Here is a 12,125-nt window from a genome sequence, read left to right as displayed (position 1 = left end):
ACCTCAGTCACTGGACTATTTCTGGTCCAAACGCCCTAACCTGTGATTTGACTTGACTAGTTGTATGCCACATGGCCATGGCCCCTATGGAGCATACTTCCTTGCCCTGCTGTGTGAATTACAAGAAAACTGACAAGTGGCAGCCTGGTTTCAGCATCACCCTCCACTCAGACACACTCCTCAATCCTGACATGTTAAGTTCAGCTCAAATCATCAGCTGCTCCACAGAGAGCATGAGGGGCCAGGCCAGGCCCGGCCCTCCTCCCACATCCCATCCCCATGGGATTCACGTCAAGCAAAATTCCCTGTCTGGCTACAAAGGCATCAAGGCCATAGGGCTTCCACCTCAGGTCTCAAACTGAGAAGTCAGAGCCCTTGGACAAGTCCCTTCAGATGAATGCTACCAGCCTGGGGGCTTATGCCCTAGCCCAGGGAACGAAGGGTTCATACATAGTGACCTGCTTGATCCAAGGGGGAAAGAAACCCCCACTCAACTCTGTGGGGGGCAGGCACAACTGAGGCTGCTCCCTCCAACATCTGCCTGGCCTAGGGGAGGAGGCTTGAAGTTGTAGCTTTGCCCCACGGGGGAGGGTGTTTTCCTGCCTGGACATCACTTGGGGAAGCCCAGGACTGCCTTCCCCACACCTCCCAGAGTAGAACTTCCCCCACCCCGCTCCCATTATACAACCGCCAGAGCAGAGCAGAGCAGAGCCCCCCCCCCCCATTCCCCAACTCCCCCGCCCCCCCATACCCTCCCGTTCCCCCACCCCACGGCGCCCCCCACTCAGCGGGGCAGAGCCCCTGCCCGGTCGCCCCGCGCACCTGGGGAGTAGAGCTCCGCCAGCTCCCGCGCCCCGACGTGCTGGGCTCCCCAGCGCCGGCTGCTGCTCTCGGACTCCTCCTGCGTGTAGACAGCCTCGGCCTCCAGCTCCGTGCCCGCCCCGTTCGCCTGGAGCCGGGCGCACTCGGCCCCGCCGCTCGCCATGGCCCGGCCTCTCCGCTCCGCCGCCGCCGCCGCCTGCTGCTCCCGCGCCCCGGCCTGAGGCAGCGCGTCGCCTTCGGGCTGCGGCCCGGCCAACAGGGCTCCAGAGCCGGGGGAACCGCCCAGCGCGAGCGCTCACGCCACGAGCATCGACACCAGCCGGCCCCAGCCGCACTTACTTGCCTGCCCGGAGTCGCCGGCCAGAGAGGTGGGAGCACCGCTCGTCCAATCACCTCCGCTCCCGCACCGCCTTTCGGCCAATGGAAACCAGCGGTTGCTATGCCTCAGCCAATGGCAAGACAGCAGAGGCCTTCGCATCTGGAGCACATCTTCTGCTCGCTGCATTAACGGCGGGGAGTATCACATCTGGAGAAGCGCCATTGCCCGGATGCCGTGATGGGGCGGGGTTTCACATCTGCAGCAGCCCCTCTCCCAGCTGTACTAACAGGGTGAAAGGAGCACATTTGGAGAAGCTGCACCATTGCATAGCTGCATTAATGGGGAGGGTTTTCGTATATGGAGCAGCACCTCTGCCAGCTGTATTAACAGGAGCGGGGCCGCACAGGGCTGTAACGGGTGAGAGGGGCAGCTGCCCAGGGTGCAGAGTGGTCCGGGGTGCAAAAATGGGGCAGCGCAGGATAGGGCCCAGTGGCGTCGCCCCCCCTCCACCCCCCCGCAGGACTGGGCCCAGCAGCATAAGCCAGAGTCCATGGAATGGGCGTAGTTTGGGGCAGGGGTGGCATTGCCTCACCCCTCACTCCCCATAAAGAGGCCAGTGGAGGGGATGGTATAGAGTTGCTTGTTCTCCTGCCAATACTTTTGCAGTTGGACACTGTCTCCTGGTGCTGATTGTCTTCCCCTTCTCTGTTTGCTGGGTACCCTATATGGCAGGGCTGGCCAAACTTACTGACCCTCTAAGCCACATACGACAATCTTCAGAAGTTTGAGACCCAGGGTGCACCTGACAGGACTTGGGCCTTCAGCCCCGCTCTTGTTGAAGCCCTGAGCCTGCGCAGATGCACCCCGCAGGGCTGAATCCCCGAGACTCCCCCTCCCTGCTGAGCAGAAGCCCTTACTGCACCACCCCGCTGCAAAGCAGAGGTCCTGAGCATCCCTGCCCCAGTCTGGTAGGTGGGGAGGACAGGCAGGGCTCTGCAAGCCACACTTTAATGGTAAAGGAGCCACATGTGGCTCGCAAGCCACAGTTTGGCCACCCCTGCTATATGGCAAGCATCCTGTTTTCTATACAAGGGTGAGTGCCCATTGGGAGGGCAGGGCCAGGGCCATGGGGGAAAGGGGGTGAGGTGAGGGAAAGAAGAAGTGGGCCAGGAAGGGGGATGGGATAGAGTAATGAGGAAGAGGAAGGGGGATGGGGCAGGAGACCATGGCAAAGGGGGATGGGATGGGGAAGAGAAGGGGATGGGGAATGGGAGGGGACACTGTATGTGCATCTGGGGCTCCCCTGTTAAGCCAGCCCATCCTTCCCAGCACTGGCAGCCCACCTCCAGTCGGTATCCCTGCCGCAGGTACACCCTCAGGTGCCATCCAAATATCCCCTCCAGCACTCCCCAAATCACAGGTGCCAACTTTCCTTGGTGCTGGTGGGTGCTCATGCCCGCCCCCTGCCCCGCCCCAACTCTGCCCCCTCCCTGTCCCTATTGGACCCCTCCCCAAATCCCCACCCAGGCCGCACCTCTTCCCAAGCATGCTGCATTCCTCCTCCTCCCTGTTTTATGGCACAAGTGCTGGGAGGAAGTGGGGAGAAGCAGGACGCAGCAGCGCGCTCAGGGGAGGAGGCGGAGCAGAGGTGGAGGTGAGCTGGGGTGTGGGGGCGGGTTGGGGACCTGCCGGTGGGTGCAGAGCACCCACCAATTTTTCCCCGTGGGTGCTCCAGGCCCGGAGCACCCATGGAGTCGGCACCTATGCCCCAAATAACCCCCCCCCCAGTACACAGACACCCCTCTGAAACCCTTCAAGTGCCTGCCTGGCTCCTCCTCCCCCTCTCCCCGGCAGTATCCTCTATTTGGGAATTTGAAATATGGCAACCCTAGGGGTTGCTCTGTTCTCACAGCTTTGGTTTCCGGAGCTGACAGGAGCAAGTCCACCCTGCCAGCAGCCAACTGCCTCCAGTGCCTGGGCTGGGCACTGGGCTCACATGGCCAAGCTCAGAGTTCCGGTTGTGTGACCAAGAGCCCGGAAGCCATGGGGCTGGGGCCGGGCAGCCAAGGGGAGCAAGGGGCGGTTCTGCTCTGCACGTAGGGGGTGTGGGGAGAGCTACACAGCTGCAATGGTAGGTCTCCAGGCTGTGACCAGATGGCCAGGGAGCTGAGAGGCACGTGCCCAAGGGGGATGAGTACAGCAGGGCACACCTCAGGAAGTATCTTATGGCAGCCAGGCTCCATGGGCAGGGGCTGGATCTAGGGAGTGTCGCTGGCCAGTGTAGTGTATTAAACTGCTCCGCATAGGAATGTGCTACTGGTAGCAGTTATTGATACACAATGGATTGTAAGAAACTGCTATTGTAGTAAATGGCTACCTGATGTAGCAAATGCCTACGGGTAGCAGTTTCTTGCACTGTAGTGTATGTGAAATTGCTACGTGTAGAAATCTGCTATCTGTAGCAGTTATTTAAATGTGTAGACTGTAAGAAACAGCTTTTGTAAAAAGATGCTACTTCCCTCATAGGTCATGTTGTCTAGGCCTCAACTTTTTTTCTTCTCTGGACTCTCTCCAATTTGTCCACATCTTTCCTGAAATGTGGTGCCCAGCACTGGACATAATACTCCTGTTGAGGCCTAATCAGCGAAGAGTAGAGCAGACATCCCAGAGTGATCTGATTTTTTGCAGCAGCATTACATTGTTCACTCATATTCAGCTTGTGGTCCACTATGACCCCCAGATCCCTTTCCGCAGTACTCCTTCCTAGGAAGTCATTTCCCATTTTGTATGCATGCAGCTTGTTATCATTCTCAAACTTTATAATTGTACTCTCTATGCCATTATCTCAATCATTAATTAAGATTTTGAATAGAAACGTATCCAGAACTGATCCCTGGAGAACCCCCCTCATTATGCCCTTTCAGCCTGACTCAGCCCTTTCAGCCTATGAATCACTGATAACTACTCTCGGAACTGTTTTCCAACTAGTTTTGCACCCATCTTATTTTAGCTCCATCTAGGTTGCATTTCCATAGTTTGTTTATGAGAAGGTCATGGGAGACAGTATCAAAAGCCTTACTAAAGGCAAGATAGATCATGTCAACCACTTCCCCCTCCATCCACAAGGCTTGTTACACTGTTAAAGAAAGCTATCAGTTTGGTTTTACATGTGAGGCTGCTTGAATTAGCTACATCAGATATCCTTTTTTTAGCAAAGTAGGACCTGTCACTGCTGCAGGTAGCCCGGTCCTACAGATAGCATTTTCACACACACACACACACACACACACACACACACACACACACACACACACACACAGTACAAAGTGCAATCTGCAGGGATGTGCAACCTGTAACACTGCAATCTGATGAAGCTAATTTCTGCAGATAGCAGTTTCTCACACTGGAGGTATGTGAGACTGCTATCTGTAGCAATTAGCTACATCAGATGTCCTTTTTTAGCAAAGTAGGACCTGTCGCTGCTGCATATGTTTCTGGATGGTACAAGGCCCTGGAATCTAATCATTGAATTGTAGAATATCAGGGTTGGAAGGGACCTCAGGAGGTCATCTAGTCCAACCCCTGCTCAAAGTAGGACCAATCCCCAACTAAATCATCCCAGCCAGGGCTTTGTCAAGCCTGACCTTAAAAACCACTAAGGAAGGAGATTCCACAACCTCCCTAGGTAACGCATTCCAGTGCTTCACCACCCTCCTAGGGAAAAAGTTTTTCCTCATATCCAACCTAAATCTTCCGCACTGCAACTTGAGACCATTACTCCTTGTTCTGTCGTCTGCTACCACTGAGAACAGTCTAGATCCATCCTCTTTGGAACCCCTTTCAGGTAGTTGAAAGCAGCTATCAAATCCCCCCTCATTCTTCTCTTCTGCAGACTAAACAATCCCAGTTCCCTCAGCCTCTCCTCATAAGTCATGTGCTCCAGCCCCCTAATCATTTTTGTTGCCCTCTGCTGGACTCTTTCCAATTTTTCCACATTCTTGTTGTAGTGTGGGGCCTAAAACTGGACACAGTACTCCAGATGAGGCCTCACCAATGTCAAATAGTGGGGAATGATCACGTCCCTTGGTCTGCTGGCAATGCCCTGACTTATACAGCCCAAATGCCGTTAGCCTTCTTGGCAACAAGGGCACACTGTTGACTCATATCAGCTTCTCATCCACTGTAACCCCTAGGTCTTTTTCTGCAGAACTGCTGCCTAGCCATTTGGTCCCTAGTCTGTAGCAGTGCATGGGATTCTTTCATCCTAAGTGCAGGACTCTGCACTTGTCTTTGTTGAACCTCATCAGATTTCTTTTGGCCCAATCCTCTAATTTGTTTAGGTCCCTCTGTATCCTATCCCTACCCTCCAGCGTATCTACCTCTCCTCCCAGTTTAGTGTCATCTGCAAACTTGCTGAGGGTGCAGTTCACGCCATCCTCCAGATCATTAAAGAAGATATTTAACAAAACCATCTGCAAGACCGACCCTTGGGGCACTCCACTTGATACCGGCTGCCAACTAGACATGGAGCCATTGATCACTACCCGTTGAGCCCGATGATCTAGCCAGCTTTCTATCCACCTTATAGTCCATTCATCCAGCCAATACGTCTTTAACTTGCTGGCAAGAATAATGTGGGAGACCATATAAAAAGTTCTGCTAAAGTCAAGGAATAACACGTCCACTGCTTTCCCTTCATCCACAGAGCCAGTTATCTTGTCATAGAAGGCAATTAGGTTAGTCAGGCATGACTTGCCCTTGGTGAATCCATGCTGACTGTTCCTGATCACTTTCCTCTCCTCTAAGTGCTTCAGATTTGATTCCTTGAGGACCTGCTCCATGATTTTTCCAGGGACTGAGGTGAAGCTCACTGGCCTGTAGTTCCTTGGATTCTCCTTCTTCCCTTTTTTAAGGATGGGCACTACATTAGCCCTTTTCCAGTCATCCGGGACCTCCCCCGATCACCATGAGTTTTCAAAGATAATGGCCAATGGCTCTGCAATCACATCCGCCAACTCCTTTAGCTCCCTCAGACGCAGCGCATCCGACCCCATGGACTTGTGCTTGTCCAGCTTTTCTAAATAGTCCCGAACCACTTCTTTCTCCACAGAGGGCTGGTCACCTCCTCCCCATACTGTGCTGCCCAGTGCAGCAGTCTGGGAGCTGACCTTGTTTGTGAAGACAGAGGCAAAAAAAGCATTGAGTACATTAGCTTTTTCCACATCCTCTGTCACTAGGTCGCCTCCCTCATTCACTAAGGGGCCCACACTTTCCTTGACTTTCTTCTTGGTGCCAACATACCTAATGTATACACATTAACCCTCACGGGGCACATCACTATACAAAAAAAGTTGTGTCTGTGCCTGTAGTGGGGCGGCTTCCCCACTCTGATAAGCAGGGGGTTAAAAGCAGCCAAGCTAGGCTGACTGGGGGAAGCAGCCACAGCTGTGGCCAGCTCAATTAGGGCCCAACTGGCCCTGATAAGAGGGCTGTGGGCCAGAAGCTGGAGAAGTCTCACTCTAGCTCTGGAGTGGGAAGGGGAGCACAGTACCTGAAGTGGAGCAGTGCTGGGGAGCTCCAGCCTGATAAACCCCCAGGCTGCAGGCCTTGATGAAGGCCTATGCAAAAGTACTGGGGCTGCAGAGGGCAGCCCGGGGATAGGCAAAGGCAGCAGGTCCTAACCCCTTGCCAATGATGAGTGGCCATGACAGACTGCACTCTGCCCCAGTGAGTGGGGGCTAGATGATGACTGGCAGTAGCCACTGAGGCAAGGTGGGTTTAGAAGGTTGGGTAGACATAGTAACCATAGTGACTCTATGCTGACATATCTTGGATTAGCCAAGATAATCAGGGATGCAGGCCCATGCTCTGCATGTCCCTAAATAATCCTTTGAGTGCCAGATGCTGGGAGTGGACAATGGGATGGTTCACTGAGTCATTGCCTGGTCTGATCATTCCCTTAGAAGCACCTGGCCACTGTCACAAGACACTGTCACAAGACAGGATACTACATTAGGCAGACTATTGGTCTGACCCACGATGGCAGTTCTAATTTTCTGCAAAAATTAGAACAGACTTTTTTCCAGGGAGAAAGACATTATAGGAGATAGTATACTGCCTTTATTGAATATTTGAGAATCAAGTTGTACACAATGGCATGTGGAAAAACACTAAGGGCTAGACTGAGAGGCAAAATAACTGTTGCAAAAATGCAACCGCCATCGGTGGATTGACTCAAAACAAAGTTTTGACACTAGGCCAGAAATTCAGTCAGCTCTAAAATGAGAAGAAAAAATTAAATTTAAAAATTCAGGGAATCCCAGTAGCACATAAGACAACTTGGGAAACTGCTAGGAGACTCTATGCATTCAGATACAGTGATAAGGGATTCTTTGTTTCTGAGGGGATATATGTAAAATGTGTCACTGAATTAAGTCTCAGGGATTATCTACACTGGCAAGTTAAAGCGCTCTAACTTGCTGGCTCAGGGGTATGAAAAATCACACCCCCACCCCCACAAGCGCAGCAAGGTTGAGTGCTTTAAAGCGCTAGTGTGGACAGGCTCGGCTCCCAGTGCTCAGAGCTAATCCCCTGGTCGAGGTGGATTACCAGGAGGACTGGCACCCGCAGCAGCGCTTTTAACTTTGTAGTGTAGACATAGCCTCAGTAGGTTAGATCAGACCAAGAGGAGTTGCATTGACTAGGCATTGGGATGCCTGTGCCTTTAAGAACCCAGCCCTGGGAAGCCGATGCTGAGAGGTGCTGTCTGTGAGAGTGGAAATAAAAAAAGCCCCTTTGCCCCCCACCATTTTTGCAAACACTGGTGTCTCAGTCCCACTGAGGTAACTGTTACCCACTGTGCCCTTGCCTGTGCCGGGTTTTGCCCTCTGCCAGTGCCTGACTCCTGGGCTTAACTCTACCTCCTCCCCCCCTCATTCCTGATTTTGCCCTTTAGCCCCTCTCCTAATCCTGCCTCCAGCTGCTTGACCCCCCTGACCAGTAAATTTCCACCCCCTGCTCAGACCCTGGCCACCCACCCTGCTCCGATTCGCCCCCTTTGCCACTTTTTAACCTCTGTCAAAAGCAGTCCACAGAATCCTATGGCTAATAAGGGCAGGGTGAAGGGCAGTGGCTTCAGCAGATGAACTGAGCATGCTCAAAAAGAACAGGAGTACTTGTGGCACCTTAGAGACCATTAAATTTGTTAGTCTCTAAGGTGCCACAAGTACTCTTGTTCTTTTTGCAGGTACAGACTAACACGGCTGCTACTCTGAAACCTGAGCATGCTTAGTACACCGTAAGTAGCCCATTACTACCGAGAGCACTTTACTACACTACAAGCGCCCGGCTGTGCAAAGGCAGCCGGCTTGGGGAGCAGGGCAGGGAGGGCTGCCAGGCAGCCAGCCAGCACCCTGGCTCCCACAGCACGGAGAACCACAGGGTTCGGAAGCTCCCACTAGCTTCTGATCTGCCAGCTCCTGGCAGGTGGTGAGCCCCACAGTTTGAAAACCTCTGATAAATAGGCAGAAATCTGGGGGTGGGCATGTGATCCCGTGTGTCCCCACTATGCATCACCTCTAAGGGGCGCAGATACAACTGCTTGCCCCGGGTGCTAAAATGTTTAGGTACGGCTCTGGGGCCAGATCTTCTAAGGGGGAACAACCTCACAGCCAAAGACAAAAATCACCTCTTACGCTCAAAACCAGAGCTTCGTGCACAGCTGTACCACCCTCATTATTACCAGTGACAATATCCACTGCAACTCCATCTTGTGGTGCACTTGGTCTATGACAGTCCAAAGAGTTCAGAGTAACAGCCGTGTTAGTCTGTATTCGCAAAAAGAAAAGGAGTACTTGTGGCACCTTAGAGACTAACCAATTTATTTGAGCATGAGCTTTGAGCTGTAGCTCACGAAAGCTCATGCTCAAATAAATTGGTTAGTCTCTAAGGTGCCACAAGTACTCCTTTTCTTTAGTCCAAAGAGTGATTCACACATACTTGGTGGTTACCTAGCACATGAATATGAGTTCTCAAGGACTGATCTGATGTGCTGTAAAGCTCATTCTAAACAGGAAAAGTGTTGTATGTGTTAGAAATAAATTCAGATTCTCAAGTGTGTTTTGGTCAGGTTGCATCTTATACAGATTCTCACACAGGTTGTGGTGGCTGTTCAATCCTGCAACACAGTGAATCAGCGCAAGCTAAGGACCCTCAGCTTTCCCCATGGGTACTTAGCACCTTGCACGATTGGGCCCCACAACAAGACTTACTTCAGTTTTTCATTGCTGGATCCCAGTGTTGAGAATTACATTATTTTAAGTTGAAGGCACCTTTAACTTCTTAATAATACAAGGCCCCCTCCCTAAAAGACTTTTTTTTTGTTTTTGCATGTTTCATAATGATATCTGATGAATTATACTTAGGGACAGAGTTCTGACTTGTTTTTTGTTTGGGACTGATCCCAGAGGTTCCCAGTAGAGCCAAGGGGTGAGTTGCTATTAACTTAAATGACAGCAGGATTAGGCCCTTGTTTGGTTTATAATAGAAAAGCCTCCATTTCAGTGCTGGAGGAAGGTGGTGATTGATAGCCCAGAGACCACAGTCCTCTATTTATCCACAAGATGACTACAGAACAGGTGCTAACAGTGCCCACTTCCCACACACACTGCCCCAGCAATTCACCTCAAACCTGACCCAAGGAATAGCCCAGTGGTTCTCAAACTGGGGGTCATGACCCCTCAGGGGGGTCACAAGGTTATAATGTGGGGGGTCACGAGCTGTCAGCCTCCACCCCATGGCCCGCTTTGCCTCCAGCATTTATAATAGGGTTAAATATTTTAAAAGTGTTTTTAATTTATAAGGGGGGTCACATTCAGAGGCTTGCTGTGTGAAAGGGGTCACCAGTACAAAAGTCTGAGAACCACTGGAATAGCCTCTAGTGGTGAAAGGGGAGTTTAGTCTCCATGGCCCATTCAATACTTGGCCCAATGGCCTCTGTGACTGGTGACAAGTACCAGTTGTAATGTTGGGTCTTGTGATGTGATTTGCACTGGGAAATGGACAAAGACCCACCAAAAACAATTAATAGATGGATTTTTAGGTAATCATTATCTCTGGTTTTGGAATTAATTAGGGCTCTTGAAGTCTCCATGTTTACTATATTAAACCTTGTGACAAATGGGGAATTTTGGTAATAGTTTTATGATTCCTATACATGCCTCGATTTCCCTCTGTGTATTGCATTGCTATGCACAGAGTGTAAAGGGTTAAAAAGCTGCTCTTGGGGCAGATCAGTTGACATGAGGTGTTTGTGTCACATAACTGTCTGTTGTGGTATGAGCAAGTCGTTAAAGGTCTGGCTGAAATCAACCCAGGTGAATGAAGGTTCCAGAACCAACTGAACAATTGACACTTATCCGTAAGAAATTCTGGCAGACAGAACATGTGAACTCAACATGAAGGGAACAATGGACCAAGAGGTAACAGGAGGCTAGGATAAGAGCTGGCCCTTGGGCAGACATGTGGGCTCACCTAGGACTGGGAGACAAAGGGACAGAGACCGAGAGAGGAAACCAAGATGTTTTCTTGATAGCAGCATGGCTCAAGGAAGTTCTGGCTTGTCCAATATGCACTGTGTTTTAACCTTTGCCTCTCAATGCAAGGACTTTCTGATGCTGCATTCCAGTGGACTAATTAAACCTACTGTGTTTTGAAACAGCTGCCAAGTGTCACTGCAAAAACTCACTGAGGTGCACTGGTCCCTGCAAAGCGTAAAAGTCTCTGACCAGGTGTCCACCTCAGTTGGACTTGCCAGGCGGAGCTCATGGTGTGGGAAACAGGAGTGCTAGAGCCCAGAGACCCAGTTTCAGAGGTGTTGTAGGACCTGAGGCAGAAGCCTGACTCTTTTGGCCAGGGGATACTTTGACAGGAAGTACACAGACTTCAGCCACAATTGCAAGGGCCTCAGATGAAATCCGGCAAGCAACGTCATGCATGTGCCTGCTGACAAGTGGCTCAGCAGCCCCAGACATGTGCACTCCATCACTGTCAGGGTCGAAGTTTGGTGCTGGGTCATATATAGTCCCCACACCTTCCAAAGTAAACCACATGTCTTATAAACAGTACTCTGTCAACCTCACATGGGGCCTTTGAGCTGACTCCCAGATTCATAGTTCTTATCCCTGGTATCAGGGAATTTCAGTAGGCTGTACCCCTTGTTAGGGAGTTTCCATTCCACCTTCCTTGGTGGGTCAGCACTTCAGAGTCACTTACCTGCTAGATGGCGTACTGAATAAAGCTAGCTTGTCTGCTGTCTGGACCCTGGAGTTCATTGCCCCAGGGTCTGAGGAGCCCTTCAAAGATTGCTCCAGGAGATAAAGCTTCAGCTGCATATCCCACAACATACACCTTCTTGTGGAAAATGAAAGTACACAGAGCGTCTGCTCAGTACGTGGGACTTTCCTAAACAAAAGAGGTTCCTGCTGTGTCCATCTTTCAATGCAACCAGCTCATCACGGGATGGGCAGAGCTTGAAGCTTGCAGGTTTCAAACTGCCCATGTTGAGAAGCCCTGTACGGGGGGCCTGACTATAAATAGTCCTGATGGGTTGACGATCATTCACAGTGATCATATGGCAGAGAATCAGAAAAGTTCTTGTGATTTTATGAAGGGTCTGAAGAAAATTAGCTAAACCTAAGGACTAGTAAGTAAACCAGGCAGTCACCAGGTTCCACCTTGCTGCCACCGGCAGTAAGAGGGACCTGAGGGAATGTTGCCGCCACTCTGCCATTTATGCCCTTGAGGAGGCAAAGAGTGCAGGTGTGGCCCCAACGGACACTGGTCTTCCAAGGAATCCAATTTTGCGTGCCTGAGGTGCATGCAAACCTGCAGCAGGGTCCACACTGATACATACGTGAAGAAGAACTCTTAGAATTTCGGGCACAAATACTCACGATGACAAGTTTGAAATCCATTTCCCCAAAAT

General features: G+C 51.2%; 1 protein-coding gene across 1 annotated transcript in view; it reads right to left on the bottom strand.

The window, feature by feature from the left end:
* Nucleotides 1-1,353, bottom strand: part of PEDS1 (plasmanylethanolamine desaturase 1) — a 39,097-nt gene extending 37,744 nt beyond the window's left edge. Inside the window, 1 exon segment of the mRNA XM_048819734.2 lies at nucleotides 823-1,353. Coding sequence (XP_048675691.2) covers nucleotides 823-1,327 — 505 coding nt within the window. The 5' untranslated portion in view covers nucleotides 1,328-1,353.
* Between the last annotated feature and the right edge of the window lie 10,772 nt (nucleotides 1,354-12,125).

Source organism: Caretta caretta, chromosome 13 (assembly GCF_965140235.1).
Source record: "Caretta caretta isolate rCarCar2 chromosome 13, rCarCar1.hap1, whole genome shotgun sequence".
Classification (NCBI taxonomy): Eukaryota; Metazoa; Chordata; order Testudines; family Cheloniidae; genus Caretta; species Caretta caretta.
This window is presented reverse-complemented; position numbering and strand designations above follow the sequence as displayed.